Source organism: Mytilus galloprovincialis, chromosome 1 (genome assembly GCF_965363235.1).
Source record: "Mytilus galloprovincialis chromosome 1, xbMytGall1.hap1.1, whole genome shotgun sequence".
NCBI lineage: Eukaryota > Metazoa > Mollusca > Bivalvia > Mytilida > Mytilidae > Mytilus > Mytilus galloprovincialis.
Window position 1 is genome coordinate 13954375 of NC_134838.1, and position 18644 is coordinate 13973018.

The 18644-nt window shown below is 32.1% G+C and overlaps 1 protein-coding gene across 3 annotated transcripts in view; it reads left to right on the forward strand.

Annotated features, from left to right (window-relative positions):
• LOC143066243 (pleckstrin homology domain-containing family G member 7-like) overlaps positions 1-18644 on the forward strand; it is a 113067-nt gene that overhangs the window by 30592 nt on the left and 63831 nt on the right. For all 3 annotated transcript variants that reach the window (XM_076239238.1, XM_076239252.1, XM_076239244.1), the window contains exon 2: positions 15997-16873. In XM_076239238.1, coding sequence (XP_076095353.1) covers positions 15997-16873 — 877 coding nt within the window. The remainder of the gene's footprint in view (positions 1-15996; positions 16874-18644) is intronic.

Genomic DNA, 18644 nt, shown 5'->3' on the forward strand with positions numbered 1-18644 from the left:
TGAGTCAGTCTGAGATATCAAAACTACTGAAATTAGTTTACGATTCAAAATTTTGATGAAAAAGAGGACATGCTGGCACTATAAACTGATGTGAGCATAATTTTATTTTCCAATATTGCTTTCATTTATATTAAACAATCCATCCTGATATAAAAATATAGGTGATTTACTTTGCGGCTATTAAGATTGACATCATGTACATAATAAAGTGCAAATATGGTCAGTTTTGGTTGATGCGGACAAATTTTTTTGTTATACCAGTCAGTCTGAGTTATGAAAACTACTGATATTTGTTTATGATGCAATATTTCGAATAAAAAGAGGACATGCTGGCATTCTAAATTGATGCAAATGAAATTAGGTAGCATTGTGTTCCAATATTTCTATCATTTGTATTTTCATGATTTTACAATCCATCCTTACATTAAAATATTACAGATTTACTATGCGACTATAAGAGTTACATAAAAAAAGAGCAAATATGGTCAGTTTTGGTTGATGCGGTCAAATATGGTCAGTTTTGGTTGATGCTGTCAAATATGGTCAGTTTTGATTGATGCAGACAAATAATTTTGTTACATGATTACATGTTACTGTCAGTCTGAGGTATGAAAACTACTGATATTTGTTTCTGATGCGATATTTTGAATAAAAATAGGAAATGCTGGCACTCTCAATTGATGCGAGAAAAAAAATTGTGGTCATTGATTTCCAATATTGTAGTTATTTATACACTACAGTCCCTCTTGACCTAAAATTATAACTGAATTACTGTGCAGCTATTTAGATTAACATAAAAAAAAAAGCAAATATGGTAAGTTTTGGTTGATGCGGTCAAAAGATTTTATTATACGACTCAGTCTGAAGTATGAAAACTACTGATATTTGTTTATGATTCAATATTTTGAATAAAAAGAGGACATGCTCATTGGCAGATCAAGGGTGGGGGTTCAGGAGTTGGAACCCCCTTTTTTTAGGATGAATGGATTTGAATGGGAACATATAGTTGGACCCCCCCCCCCTTTTTTTTAAATGGCTGGATCTGCACCTGCATGCTGGCACTATAAATTGATGCGAACAGAATTGTTTTCCAATATTGCTGTAACTTGTATAGTACAGTCCCTCTTGACCTAAAATTAAAACTGAAGTACCGTGTGCAGCTATATAGATTTGCAGAAAGAAAGAGCAAATAATGTCAGTTTAGATTGATGTGGTCAAAAGATTTTTGTTAAACAGGTCCGTCCGAGGTATGAAAACTACTCGTAAACAGATATTACATTTGGTTAATGAGGTCAGATAATTTTGTCATGTGATAACGAGCCATCCTGACTCCCAGAATAACAAATGTAAAACAATTCAAATAATAACCCCCCCCTCCCCCTATAATACTAATTAACGGCCTTATTTATGTACAAAAAAATGAAAGAAAAACGGGAAATATTTTATGTTACACATCAACCAAAGAAAATCACTGAATTACGGGCTCCTGACTTGGAACAGGCACATACATGCAGAATATGGCGGGGTTAAACATGTTCTCTTGCCGATTATACATCTGAAATAAAACCGGCAAAATAGCAAAACTCTATATAATATTAATCGCTATTTTGCCGAAGCCTTTATATTAAGACAAATATTTCTTAAAACTGATAAATCAATTCTAGCCGTAGAATTTATAAGTCAATTTTAGCCGTAGAATTTATAAATTAATTCTGGCCGTAGAATTTATAAATCAATTCTAGCCGTAGAATTTGAAATCAATTATAACCGTAGAACTGTTCTAGAAGTAGAACTGACCAAAGATTTGGTCAGTTCTAGCTAGAACTGTCTAAAACTGTTCTAGGGTAGAACTGTCCAAATCAGTTCTAGGTAGAACTGACCAAATCAGTTCTAGCTAGAACAGTTCTAACCTAGAACTGACTAAAAGGTGTCAGGCTGACAGTTCTACATACTGTTCTAGAACAGTTCTCCTGACAGATTCTGACAGAATTTATGAGAGGTTAGAACTGATCTCCACTGTAAGTAACACGACGGGTGCCACATGTAGAGCAGGATCTGCTTACCCTTCCGGAGCACCTGAGATCACCCCAGTTTTTGTAGGGGTTTGTGCCGCTTAGTTTTTAGTTTTCTATGTTGTGTCAGGTGTACTATTATTTGTCTGTTTGTATTTATATTTTTTAGCCATGGCATTATCAGTTTATTTTCAATCTATGATAAAATTGAGAATGGAAATGGGAAATGTGTCAAAGAGTTTTACTCTCCCTCCCTCTGGATTCTATGGTTCCAATTTAGCAAAACGGGATTACAGGACTCTCTAAATCTACTGCTAGAGCTTTCTTTAGACAAAAAGGTCACCATCCAACCAGAACGGATTTCTTAAATTTTAGGGGGTATTATGAGTAAGGAAATAAATTCCTTTCATATAATGTCATTACTTATTAAAACATCATACGTTTCGTTTTCAAAAAAAAATATCACTTTTAATAAAATCTGATTTTCATTATAGTTGTCGTTTGTTGACGTGGTTCAAAAGTGTTTCTCGTTTCTAGTTTTTTATAAAGATTAAACTGTTGTTTTTCTCGTTTGAATCGTAATACACGTGTTCTTATAGGAGCTTTTATACCTTGCTGTTCGTTGTGAGCCAAGACTCCGTGTTGAAGACAGTACTTTGACCTTAAATTTAATGGTGTACTTTTATAAATTGTGACTTGGATGAAGAGTTGTCTCATTGGCACTCATACCACATCTTCATATATCTTTATAATTATGCAAATGATACAAAAATAGATTCAGTGTACTCGTGTTTTGCTGAAATAAATATGTAAAACAAAATTGTCCAGATAAGTATATGTACCAGAAAGCTGATAATTTTCACAGTTCTATAGTTAGTATTCCGTAGCAATGAACTTGTACAAGTTAAAAAAGTAGGTCTATTCCTGAAGCTTCACGTGTTAAAGGGTGATAATTAGGATTGATCTTTAAGAAAGAAACAAAAACATTTTTATATGACAACAATGGGTTCCTACGTTGATGATCTAGTTTTTATTCAAGGTAAATAGCTATCATATATCATATTTAAATCACAATTACAAAACTGTATTAACAAAGCACGATCATATACATATCTGTTGTATTTATTTTAAAGAATTCAACAGCGTAGTGGGAGTATCTCACTCTTCAGATTATTCTACCTCATCTAAAACGATGATACTATATCATTGATAATAGTTGTATGATGGTTAATTGTTAGTGGCATTTATGTATTGCATAGAACAGTATTTTTTTCTGGAAAAGGAATGATAAAGAGGCATAATTTTGTTTTCCGCGAGGAAATTTTGCTGCAACGTTTTTTAAACGCAATGAGCCTCACATTTCGAATACCATTCAGCCAATGGAGATGTCCTAAGCATGTGTGTAAATGCTCTATCACGGACTGAGAAATCCAGTAATTTTATTTCTTCGATTTATAAAAGAAAAAAAAATGTTTTTTTTACTTGTAGTTTCTGTTTCCAATTATTATATTAATTTGGTGTGCACAATATAACTTTTTTTTTCTTTGCCTTTACAAGGAGAATGAATAAATAATGATCCGCTACGCTTGATAACAAAAGAATACTCCTCCACGACCATATACATGTATGGTCGTGTGGGCAAAGGTTAATTAAAGGATCACTAAACAGCATCAGTGTCAGACACTTACTAAGCTTAGTGACCCCGTGGTTCATTTTGTCTCTTCTCCCAGTGCAATGCTTGTAATATACAAAACGAAAATAGTCCCGATTAACTTGGCTCGTCTCTACTTTGATGTTTTTTATTTGACTGCTGTATTTTTATTGTAGTCTTGTCTGACCTTTATTGTTTTAGATATGCATTTGCATGTGTTTATATATATTAACTTTTGTCCGATTGTTTACACGTTTACTCGTTTTGGTCAATACTGTTCTGTCCTCTTTCAATGTTAATCAGTGAAGTCTTACTCTTTGTCCTCTCTAAACGAAAGCGATGGTTGAATGGAACTTCAACTTTCGTGTGAGCAATTTTTTAAAACTGTTAAAATTATTTGTGCAAGCGAAACTGTGAGCTATTGCTCAATAATGATAAATCCACATTAAGTATTTTATCAACAGAAAGTTGAAGACAATTTATCTAAAAAAAAAAGGAAAAATATATAAAACACGTGAAACATGTTCACACGAAGTCTGATAGCAAAACCTTATATGTAGTTCCGTAGAAAAATACGACTAAATTTCATGCATGACCTGTATTTGTTAGAAGGTAAATATGAATGTTCGGTACACAATAAGTTCATGATTGATGGATCTGGAACTTTCTTACAAGGTTTATGGTCCGAGACCACAATTGTCGTCCCTTGATTTTCGTTGTTATAGTCCCTAGTGTTGACAGTGGGTTACTTGCCATTAATTTTTATACCCCTTCCAAATTTATTTTTCCATAATTACATTAGATGTTTCATTATAATATTTTATTTTGATTGGCTAACTGCACATCACGTGTTATTCCGTAAGCAGTTGCATTGCTCAATACAACTTTTCACTCATGATAACACGTGCTCCACCAATAAAGTGCACAGGTGAATTAAATAATAAAATATATAAAATTCGTGTTTTCATGATTATAGCTAAAAAATGTAATTATAAGTATTGAATGCTTCTTTTTGTAACTTTATAGGGTTGTAAAAGCGTTGACCGTGCGTACATTTTTAGAATGAAGCGCTTCCGCGCTTCATACAAAATGTACTTCGGTCAACGCTTTTACACCCCAATAAATTTACAAAAAGAAGCATTCAATTCTTAAATGTTTAATGCCTCAAATTGCAAGTAGGGGCATGAAATTACACTGTAAAAAAATTTTGGTCCAGAATTTTAAAGGAAAGTAGTGATTTGGTCCAGCTGAAAAAGGTTTTAAATTAGCACTTCGGATGCTGTCAAAAGATTTCAAGACGCCCTAAACATAAAATTGTCCATATTTTGAGTTGGAGACGATGAAGTTTTCTATAATTTTGATATAATTTGTCCTAAAAGTAGTACAACACACTGTAAAAGTTTCTTTGAGAAAGCACAGGTGGAATTTTTTTTTTATTTTCATTTATGTTCTAAAAGAAATGCACTAGGAAATAATTGTGGTCTCGGACCATATTTCTCAATTACCATGATGACCAGAACTCTTATAACTAATTTCAGGAAACCATTATTTGTAGTTTCCTAGAAAAACGCGACGAATATGCCATATATGGCTGTTATGTTAAGATTATAAATGTTATCGGTAGTTGATGAGCATTGCATCTGATATTTCGTAACCAGGAATATCATACTGTCAGACAGCCTTTTAGAAAACAATTATGCATACATGTACAATGTAGTTCCCTTGAAAAAATGCGAACAAAACTTCATGCATATTCATTTATGTGTTGTTAATATATATAAAATACTAATAAACAGGATGTTGATGAGCGGTGAAACTGAAACCGCCTCAAACGGAAAATCACGCCGAACACATTTTAGGAAGTTCTCTAGAAAAAAATACGCCAAAAATTTAATAGGATGAATATATACGGACAGATAGGGCTTAACAGTATGGTCCACCCTTTTCTGCGGAAGGGGTTGTTTATACTTTCATTTGAATATAATAACATTTCATACTATTCAGAAATCATTCAGATAGCATACTGTATCATAAAGAATTGATGGAATCGATCTGGTTTGGCATATTTACAAATATTCTACAATTTACAATACTAAACATGTAAAACAATTTACATGCATGACTTGTCCATCACAGACTGTGCATTTATTGCAAACAATGCATATTTACAATACATATCAGTTATTTATAAAAGGTATCGTATGACATGTATACACTTTGTTGATACATACCAGAGGGGGTCATACAATTTGGTTATAATGTAATCGATGTGTGTATTATTGTCGGCTTATAGTATCCCAATACAGGTATTGTTAATAATACAAATTTGCATTTTGATAAATTAATAGATCATTATTTGTTTACTTGAATGATGTTTGCCATTTTGTTGAATGATTATAAGTTTAAGATTAGGGGAAAATCATCACATATATCAGAATTTGGTTAACGGTTCCGAAACATTCAATACTAAGACCATTCTGTAGAACATGTGGGTAACTTCACATTTCTAACTTATTATTATTTTTCATGCTTTGATTTCTTATATATATATATAGAATATGCAAGAAGTTTTTTGGAATTTGCTGCTGGTTATCTTTTCGATAGATATTCATAATACTGAAAATGACATTGCTATTTTTCCTCTTTTTCTGATTTTGCTATGGAATATACATTTAAGTTCCGCATTTAACATTTTTAAGTCGATTTCTGACAAATTGTATACTCACTTGTATATGATTGTTGAAGGATGAATATAATATACTAATTGCTCTCTAGATATATTTTGGTTGTATGTGTTAATAAAGCTGGCGTCGGCATTTACTATGATCTTGTCTGATTCTGTTTAATGGAGACAAAAATTAAATTGCAAATTAACAAACTGATTCTCCTGTCGATAACTTGTGTAATATCTGATAGATTTTGTTTTAATTTGCAATATTTTGTGAAAATATCTTTCGTCTGCAGTTTTTGATTCGTCTGAATGACATTTAGATATGAATATTTAGAAATGTTGCAAACTTTAGCTCTATTAACTTAAACATACAAAACAAAAAGTAAATTAAAAACGTATCTTTCATTTCCAGGGTACCGAATTAAGCGTTTAAACAAAACTGTCAGAAATGTATTAAAATATTTGCTTCGGAAATAGTATCTTTTCAATCTAATACAGATTAGGTGACAGTTAAGATCATACATTAGCTCATTTTCCAATAACCGTAATTCTTCTTATTCCAAATCAAATGAAGAAAGTGTTCAATTTTATATACATTAATATGGTTGACTCGGTTCTGCTCAGCTAATTGACTAACTGCTAGGGAAGCATTTACTAGGCAACTGGTTATTGTATTCTACTTTAATCGTGGTTTAATGTAATGAGTTCAATATTTATAGAACATTTACACCATATGTGGTTGACAGTCATTGAAACTGAAATTTAAAAAAACCTTGTTTAGATTGACTATTAAGATATAGGAAATTGCACCTAGAGCTAAGCACAAAAGGAAGGCCATACAGGTTAGTGTAGTTATTTTTTTTTTTTATGTTTTTTTTATCGTAAATTTTCAACGCAATCAAATTAAATTCAAAATTCTGTAAATTATACATGTGAACCTTGCATTTCGTCGACGGTTCAATGTTTAAATTTAATATTTTACTATGAGTTCATTTATATGCATGTTTTAAAGTATAATGTCTGTATATCATATTTGCATAATAGTGGAAATAGATATCTCCAATATAGAAAAACGATAAAAGGTAGAAAACATGAAACAATGGGGAAAGAGGCCTAGGATGAATAATTGTAATTATCTAACCATCTATGCATTTCTAGGAATATGATTGGTTAAAAGCAACCGCGTGGATACCGTCTATATTTCATATGGGGTAAGAAGGCGTGAATGCCTGAAGTTTCAAAATATGTTGTGTGGTTTGTAGAAACTATGATTTTTTTCCCGTTCCCTCACTGCATATGCGGAAATGATTGCTTAACTTTTCTCTCAATATAAAATCCATCCAATGTCGAATTCCTTGAACATGTAGACTGTTCAATCATTATTAAAAAGGCCTTCTGAAAGATAAATTGAACAAAATAGTGAATGATGTTATGCGGCATCAATGATGCTGGAATTAATCTCTTTCATCGATTAGAAAGACGATGTTCTCATACATTAATTAGTATCGAAAATGAACATTTAATTGAGTATCAATTCAAATCTTGCCTAGATTGATTGATTGGTAACTCCTTTAAATTCTTATAGCTTTTTGTTGGGACAAATGTTCTATAATATATAATTAATTCCGTTAGGGTCATATACTGTAATATTTATTCCTGTGGAAATAATATTTCAGAGTTTTTTTTCCATTTGGAACGTATATTATGAAGGAACTTTAATTTCGTGACATGCTGACTATTCAACAGCATTGTATACAATATTCTAGAATTACAGATAGAATTCTATAAAGCAATGACATGATTTGAAATCATTCTATCAAGTACCATTCTGTTGTTGACCGAGCTTGACGAAAATATACGTAATTGACAAGCAATTAAAGCTACACAGATATATAAAATATTACTTCAAAGCCGCCTAAATAATTATAACGATGGGGTCAGATCTTCTAAACTTCTAGGCTCAGCCAAAGAAGCAGCAGTTAGAAGAAGAATTTTGCGTTTTTATATACAACCGATAGAATCTTCTCAAATGTCTTTGACGAAGAAACTAATATTTGTGTAGTTTGTGTTCTTTGTTTCAAATCACGGAGAATGCTTGAAGGAAACAAACTGTTGTCCTTTTTATATTTGATATTTGAGAGTATTTTATTTGAAGACTAAAATATTGTACAAAAATAACATGTACACGACAAATATATTGTATTAGGAATACATTCTCGACCTCCTCAGTTGTAATATATTGTATTAGGAATACATTCTCGACCTCCTCAGTTGTAATATATTGTATAAGGAATACATTCTCGACCTCCTCAGTTGTAATATATTGCATTAGGAATACATTCTCGACCTCCTCAGTTGTAATATATTGTATTAGGAATACATTCTCGACCTCCTCAGTTGTAATATATTGTATTAGGAATACATTCTCGACCTCCTCAGTTGTAATATATTGTAGTAGGAATACATTCTCGACCTCCTCAGTTGTAATATATTGTAGTAGGAATACATTCTCGACCTCCTCAGTTGTAATATATTGTATAAGGAATACATTCTCGACCTCCTCAGTTGTAATATATTGTATAAGGAATACATTCTCGACCTCCTCAGTTGTAATATATTGTATTAGGAATACATTCTCGACCTCCTCAGTTGTAATATATTGTATTAGGAATACATTCTCGACCTCCTCAGTTGTAATATATTGTATAAGGAATACATTCTCGACCTCCTCAGTTGTAATATATTGTATTAGGAATACATTCTCGACCTCCTCAGTTGTAATATATTGTGTAAGGAATACATTCTCGACCTCCTCAGTTGTAATATATTGTGTAAGGAATACATTCTCGACCTCCTCAGTTCAGTTGTAATATATTGTATTAGGAATACATTCTCGACCTCCTCAGTTGTAATATATTGTATAAGGAATACATTCTCGACCTCCTCAGTTGTAATATATTGTATTAGGAATACATTCTCGACCTCATCAGTTGTAATATATTGTATAAGGAATACATTCTCGACCTCCTCAGTTGTAATATATTGTATAAGGAATACATTCTCGACCTCCTCAGTTGTAATATATTGTATAAGGAATACATTCTCGACCTCCTCAGTTGTAATATATTGTATAAGGAATACATTCTCGACCTCCTCAGTTGTAATATATTGTATAAGGAATACATTCTCGACCTCCTCAGTTGTAATATATTGTATTAGGAATACATTCTCGACCTCCTCAGTTGTAATATATTGTATTAGGAATACATTCTCGACCTCCTCAGTTGTAATATATTGTATAAGCAATACATTCTCGACCTCCTCAGTTGTAATATATTGTATTAGGAATACATTCTCGACCTCCTCAGTTGTAATATATTGTGTAAGGAATACATTCTCGACCTCCTCAGTTGTAATATATTGTGTAAGGAATACATTCTCGACCTCCTCAGTTCAGTTGTAATATATTGTATTAGGAATACATTCTCGACCTCCTCAGTTGTAATATATTGTATAAGGAATACATTCTCGACCTCATCAGTTGTAATATATTGTATAAGGAATACATTCTCGACCTCCTCAGTTGTAATATATTGTATAAGGAATACATTCTCGACCTCCTCAGTTGTAATATATTGTATAAGGAATACATTCTCGACCTCCTCAGTTGTAATATATTGTATAAGGAATACATTCTCGACCTCCTCAGTTGTAATATATTGTGTAAGGAATACATTCTCGACCTCCTCAGTTGTAATATATTGTATAAGGAATACATTCTCGACCTCCTCAGTTGTAATATATTGTATAAGGAATACATTCTCGACCTCCTCAGTTATAATATATTGTATAAGGAATACATTCTCGACCTCCTCAGTTGTAATATATTGTATAAGGAATACATTCTCGACCTCCTCAGTTGTAATATATTGTATAAGGAATACATTCTCGACCTCCTCAGTTGTAATATATTGTATTAGGAATACATTCTCGACCTCCTCAGTTGTTATATATTGTATTAGGAATACATTCTCGACCTCCTCAGTTGTAATATATTGTATAAGGAATACATTCTCGACCTCCTCAGTTGTAATATATTGTATTAGGAATACATTCTCGACCTCCTCAGTTGTAATATATTGTGTAAGGAATACATTCTCGACCTCCTCAGTTGTAATATATTGTGTAAGGAATACATTCTCGACCTCCTCAGTTCAGTTGTAATATATTGTATTAGGAATACATTCTCGACCTCCTCAGTTGTAATATATTGTATAAGGAATACATTCTCGACCTCCTCAGTTGTAATATATTGTATAAGGAATACATTCTCGACCTCCTCAGTTGTAATATATTGTATAAGGAATACATTCTCGACCTCCTCAGTTGTAATATATTGTATAAGGAATACATTCTCGACCTCCTCAGTTGTAATATATTGTATAAGGAATACATTCTCGACCTCCTCAGTTGTAATATATTGTATAAGGAATACATTCTCGACCTCCTCAGTTATAATATATTGTATAAGGAATACATTCTCGACCTCCTCAGTTGTAATATATTGTATAAGGAATACATTCTCGACCTCCTCAGTTGTAATATATTGTATAAGGAATACATTCTCGACCTCCTCAGTTGTAATATATTGTATTAGGAATACATTCTCGACCTCCTCAGTTGTAATATATTGTATAAGGAATACATTCTCGACCTCCTCAGTTGTAATATATTGTATAAGGAATACATTCTCGACCTCCTCAGTTGTAATATATTGTATTAGGAATACATTCTCGACCTCCTCAGTTGTTATATATTGTATTAGGAATACATTCTCGACCTCCTCAGTTGTAATATATTGTGTAAGGAATACATTCTCGACCTCCTCAGTTGTAATATATTGTGTAAGGAATACATTCTCGACCTCCTCAGTTCAGTTGTAATATATTGTATTAGGAATACATTCTCGACCTCCTCAGTTGTAATATATTGTATAAGGAATACATTCTCGACCTCCTCAGTTGTAATATATTGTATTAGGAATACATTCTCGACCTCCTCAGTTGTAATATATTGTAGTAGGAATACATTCTCGACCTCCTCAGTTGTAATATATTGTATTAGGAATACATTCTCGACCTCCTCAGTTGTAATATATTGTGTAAGGAATACATTCTCGACCTCCTCAGTTATAATATATTGTATAAGGAATACATTCTCGACCTCCTCAGTTGTAATATATTGTATAAGGAATACATTCTCGACCTCCTCAGTTGTAATATATTGTATAAGGAATACATTCTCGACCTCCTCAGTTGTAATATATTGTATTAGGAATACATTCTCGACCTCCTCAGTTGTAATATATTGTATAAGGAATACATTCTCGACCTCCTCAGTTGTAATATATTGTATAAGGAATACATTCTCGACCTCCTCAGTTGTAATATATTGTATTAGGAATACATTCTCGACCTCCTCAGTTGTTATATATTGTATTAGGAATACATTCTCGACCTCCTCAGTTGTAATATATTGTGTAAGGAATACATTCTCGACCTCCTCAGTTGTAATATATTGTGTAAGGAATACATTCTCGACCTCCTCAGTTCAGTTGTAATATATTGTATTAGGAATACATTCTCGACCTCCTCAGTTGTAATATATTGTATAAGGAATACATTCTCGACCTCCTCAGTTGTAATATATTGTATTAGGAATACATTCTCGACCTCCTCAGTTGTAATATATTGTAGTAGGAATACATTCTCGACCTCCTCAGTTGTAATATATTGTATTAGGAATACATTCTCGACCTCCTCAGTTGTAATATATTGTGTAAGGAATACATTCTCGACCTCCTCAGTTGTAATATATTGTGTAAGGAATACATTCTCGACCTCCTCAGTTCAGTTGTAATATATTGTATTAGGAATACATTCTCGACCTCCTCAGTTGTAATATATTGTAGTAGGAATACATTCTCGACCTCCTCAGTTGTAATATATTGTATTAGGAATACATTCTCGACCTCCTCAGTTGTAATATATTGTAGTAGGAATACATTCTCGACCTCCTCAGTTGTAATATATTGTATTAGGAATACATTCTCGACCTCCTCAGTTGTAATATATTGTGTAAGGAATACATTCTCGACCTCCTCAGTTGTAATATATTGTATAAGGAATACATTCTCGACCTCCTCAGTTGTAATATATTGTGTCTTATCATATTTTTTAAAAGTTATATAATAAAAATGTTTGTTTGGAGATTGCACGCAGGTACCTACCAAAACCATGTAAACGTCTTCTATATAGAAAACAACACTTGCTAATGCCAATTGAAATCTATTTCAGCAATTTTTAATATTTGTGATAAACCAATGTATTCCCAGGTTAGATCATGTTATTCGTGTATTTCGTCTTGCGCAATTATTTAGTTCTAACCTATCGCCCTTTTAAAATTAGTATAAAATTCCTTTTTTTTTTTCATGCATGGTATCATTATATCACACAAAATTCTAGTTATTTAATCTTAGATTATCGCATGTGATTTATGACAGTTTCAAAGAAGCTTCATACTTCAACAGGATTTTGATTTCAATTTAATCTTCTCATTTATAATCGTATTAGATAACATTGGTCATGGTCATATTAAAATAGAATCCATGACAACAAGGCTGTCCTCAATAAATCTATCTTTCAGTAGAACATTCATACAATTTTTAAAATGTAGAATTTAATCTACAGATATAACATATAAGCAATGTCAAAGTAAAGGGCCATTCTTTAAAGTTAGAGGTTTGTAAGTCGTTACATGTAAAAATAATGGTAAATTCATTGTTCTTGTTTAGCTCTATAAACGAAAAAGGAAAATGATATGCTGCAATTATTGAATGTAGACGAATCATTGTTTAGCTCACCCTTTTTAGCAGTTTTTAATACTTTCCGTTACCTTAACGGAAGAAAGTTCTTCAGTACTTTGCCTGTTCGTGTAAAAAACTTATCAGAATTAAATGGCGTAGAAATATGAAGTAAAATAAGTAGACCTTTCATAGTTTCCTAGAGTAATCTTTATAGATAGGGCCTATTGACCTATTGAAACCAAAACTGATTCTGAAAGCGAAACGCTAAATACCATGAACAGTATCAAACTAAAAAAAGGATCGATTAAAAAAGAAAATGAAAAATTACCACGGTCAGTTTTGCTTTCGAGAATTTGAATCTTAGATTCTAATAAAAGTTTATTATTCAGAAACTGAAAATTTGCAACAAACTTGTATCAGTTGAATTTGAATATGATGCATTTTCATCAATTACTATATAATCGTAATGTCAACATACATAATTTTTCTTAGGTACAAATATATGGTAGCAAATCTATGTTATGATAACCTTCCAAATTTTAAATTTGAATGCAAAAATCATTTCGAACTAGACGGTTTGTGGATATCAAGATGAAACTGGTGTTTCTATCACGAATAAAGCAGATTTGTATTTATCTTTCTACGAAATTAAATACTTGTGATGCATTTGGCAGCAGCCTCTATTTTGCATCGCAATGAAACTGAAACCAGTGCAAAAGTGAAAGTGAAATGATTGCGCTCGTTACTACCATGTAACAATAGATCTATTGAACACGATGACAGTATTTTCAATTAAGATAGGATTTACGCTAACGCATTAAAATGTCAGAAAACTTAAAAGAATGCGGTAATGAGTGTTTTTGAAGCTTTAAAAGAAATTCGTATGTATGATATTCCTTGGAGGAATTATTTGCATAGATACAATAATGCCGTAATATAAAGCGAGGAAAAGCGTAACGAATTATATTTAGAATTATTTTGCTGCTAATTAAACGGTCATTGACATTTCTTCAAGTTTTAAAGGAAACATTACTTTTTACGGCTACTTTTAAAATTGGTCGTAAACATGTCCAAAATGTTAATATTTGCAAAAAAAAAAAATGAAATGCATTTGACAGTACAACATATTAGCTTTTACACATCTCAGACGGATTTGTCATTAGTTTTACCTTTAAAATTAAAAGGGGTATGTGTTATCGACCTTGTGTACACACGTCTGTCGTGCACGGATTGTTCTTAAAATAGACAACAGCTGCTGAAAGCAATCTGAAAAACCAAGTTTCCAAAACTATAATATCATTCCTTATACACATCCAACAACAAATGAATTGGTATTTTTCTAGAAAAACTTTGGTTCTGTTAAAAAAAAATATTCATTTAAGTTTTGAATGTTGGGTTGGAAAGAATATCGATTAGTGTCGATATTTAAATTAAAGCCGTCGTAAAACTGTTAATCAATTGTTATAAGAAGATTGTTAAAACCCAGAAAGTCTTGTCAAAATTATGATAAAAGTACAACGATACAAGTTGTACATTTACAACATTTTCAACCATACATTTTGATAATGAATGCAGCCATGCTATGCTCATAACAAAAAAAAAATTGTTTGTACTGTTTCTTTAATTGGTTAGGAACCGCAAATTTATCCTCTTTAAAATGAAAACAAGTTAACATTTTTAAAATTGGTTTGTCCATGCAATGCTCTGGATTCCTTTTTATCAGAAAAGCTTAAATCCAAAAACATTTGAAAACACCAGACGTATAAACGCGTGTTGAATGTCTGAAGAGTGACGACTCATACAAAACACATTTTTATGATGAAGTCAGCATAAAATACTCGTACCTTTATTTTTGTATCGTAGCCCTATACAACTCATATAAAAGCTCACACTTGGGAGCCAGTAGGCGATCACTATACATATCTACTGAATCATCTATGTTTATAAACACACGGGGAACAAATAAAAATAATGAAACTTTTAATTAAATCGATTAGTTTCATTATCTTTTGCAAATCGTTATGTTCGAAAATGACGTTGCTTTTTTTTTTATTGCTCTCCAATTGTTTTACTTTCAGGAATGTGGCATTTACCTATAATATTAGATTCACTATCAGATGAGAAATATCAAGAACTCATTAAAAATTTACCTGGAATAAAACATAAATCGTGATGTGAATAGCAATAAACACAGCATCTCTGTATACATGATATAGCTACATACGGGCATCTCTTTTACTTTATACTACTAGTGTGCGTCTTGTTTTCAAAACGATTAAGGCGTTCTGTTTTTTTTTTTTTTTTTAATTTAGTCTGCTAGGAGTTGAAAGTTTTCACGTTATATTGCGTAGGCTATTTAAAGGTTTCTTTATAATTTCGTTAAAAATATATGCTGTTCATTTGATACATATAGGATTGTCCGCGTGGTATTACACGAGAAGAGAACGTGTTCTATTGCAATTTTGATGACAATATTTCATACATGATATTAATTTCCGTCTTAATTTGTCATGAGATAATTCTACTACAACGAGTTTAAAGAAATGATCTGCCTGACAAAGATCATCGAAAATGTCATGATAAAACATTGACTTTGATGGCTTCTGCCAAATAAGGATAAAAATACATCGTTAACGACATATTTAAACGACATTTTGCTGATAGCAATCCGTTGTTTGTTATTTTCCTTGCCGCTTTCCATTTTACTAATAGCTTACATGCCGATGCTTTGATATGAAATATAATTACGGTAATTACACTGTATTTTGACGTTATATTTCATATATTTATCTTGCAGAGCCAGATAATTATTCAGATGGAAGTTGTTATTCACAGACAAGACGTTTTGACAGATTTTCAACTCGCACACTTCCGGTGAGACGGAAACGATACCACTCCTATGACAAATCTTATGTCCATAATGATAATACCCCTGGGCAAAACTCGATTTATCCACATGAGCCTTGTTGTTATAACCGATCTCCATCAAAACGTAAAAGAGATCTTTTTTCGAAGCGGCGATCATATTCATCAAGTTCTTTACCGACAAGAGTCGCAAGCGCACCATGTGAATTAAGCAGCATGGCGGAAAGTGATGAAAACGAGACTGATGTTGACTTGTTCGATACGGACCAGAAACAAAGTGATAGTACATGTAGTAGTAGTCGTCATTCATCTATTGATAGTTGTTATAGTGAACTGTCGAGTTTGCCTGACAGAAGAAGATCATCATGTAACAGTTGTTGTTCAGGTATTGATGGAGGAATATATAGTGTTTTTGATATTGTTGGAGAAAGTTTCGAGGCAAGATTCCCATGGCAAAGAGATGTTGCTACACAATGTAATATAGTGATCGACTGTAATAGAGACAGTTCCTACTCACGAAGGTGTTCAGGACAAAACTTACTAGATTCACCTACGTCCCAACAATTACTTCGGCGTAAAAATTTAGGTCAAAGACCTCATTCAATAGGTTGTGTTGAAAACGAACTTCATGACGAGGAATTGTTACGGGTACGATTTGAACATTCACAACAACCAAGAAAGTCGGATTCATGTTTACAAGTTTCACCGAGAAGTCAGCGTCGGCGCTCATCGCCGTTTTATCTAGATGACTTTGGATCAGGTTCAGTTTCAGATCTTGGATCAATTTCAGAAATTCCTGATTTTGAAAGGTAAGCTTTTTATTAAAAATGGTTTAAAAATGTTGCAGGAATGTCTTTTAAACAATACATTTCACTTGTTAATTGAGATTAAAAACCGAAAGGCTTTGCGAGACTCTTGTGGAGAGTTGTCTCATTTGCAATCATATCACATCTTCTTGTTTTATATTGCTTCTGTCATTATCATTCTGTAAACTAACAAGCGGTAAATACATGTATTTACTTTGTTTGTAAATTTTTGCTTGAATAATTAACATTCAGGGACACACGTCTTCCTTGATTTCTTTGATTGTTTGATAAAGATCATCATATTTCATTCCAAAAGTTATATCATCTATCTTTGTTTTCACACTTTATCTCAAAATAATCCGCTAAGTTTAGAAAATATTTTAAAATTTGTAAATTTTATCATTTCACATCCGGTTAAAGGATCAGAAAGAACATGACCCATTGTTACGGCCAGAAATCGTCTTTAAATTGTAGCCAACAAAAGACACAAATCAATAATAAAATTTAACAATATTTATTATACAAAAGTTTACAAGAAGTATTACACAAATATTACTGTCAACTTAACTGTCAAAATATGAGTCCAATCTTTTATCTTTGTCTGTATCCGGATATCTTTCGGAATCCAATCTGAATATTACGGTCACAATCCAGTATGATGTTGTTTGCAGAATAAAAATGTCAATCCAAATGCTATGAATATTAATGTCTATCGATGTCTAAGTCCAAATCCAAGAGTGAGTGTTTAACTTTAGTGTCTGTATATATATAATTGTCAAGGAAAATTCTAGAACAATCTATACTGGAACATCCTAGAAAGTTACAATGGAAGTTTCTAGTAAAATGTAGAAGTTTATATAACGCATCGTTTATTAGGATCATTCTGGAAAGTTCCAATCATTCTGTAATTGTTCCAGAGATTTCTAAACTGCACAATTCTAAAATTATTCTGTAAACAACTATCAGGCCACACAATACAAATCAGGCCAACATAAATAAATACAATAATTACAATATCATAACACCTCCCCCCTTAAAAGAAGTTTTAGTGTAACAAAAACTTATCATGAATAATATGAACAAAAATACATAGTATATACAAAGTGTTTTAATAAGCTCTAGATAAAGCATCTGCTATTACATTATCTTTACCCTTAATATGTTTTACAATTACATCATATTCCTGTAACAATAAACTCCACCTAGTCAACCTCTGATTCTTGTTTCTCATTTTATGTATGAAGGTGAGAGGATTATGATCAGTACAAACAAGAATAGGATATACAGTGGGATTCAAATATACATCAAAATGTTGAAGTGCTGACAACATTGCAAAACACTCTTTTTCAATAGTTGAATAATTTTTCTGATGTTTATCTAATTTCTTGGAAAAATATGATATAGGTTTCTCAACATTATCATCTGTCTCTTGGTATAAAACAGCTCCAATTCCTACATCGCTTGCATCAACGGCAAGTTTAAATTGTTTTTCAAAGTCTGGAGTAATCAGAACTGGACTATTAATTAAAAGTGATTTGCTATTTTCAAAAGCGTTTTGACAATTTTCACTCCAGATAAATTTAGAATCTTTTCGTAAAAGATGAGTCAGTGGTTGAACCACAGTAGCAAAATTTGAACAAAATTTTCTGTAAAATCCAATCATGCCTAAATATCTCATAAGTTGTTTTCTATTTGTAGGAGGAGGAAATTTGGAAATAGCTTCCACTTTAGCCATAATAGGTTTCACTTGACCTTGGCCAACTGTATGCCCTAA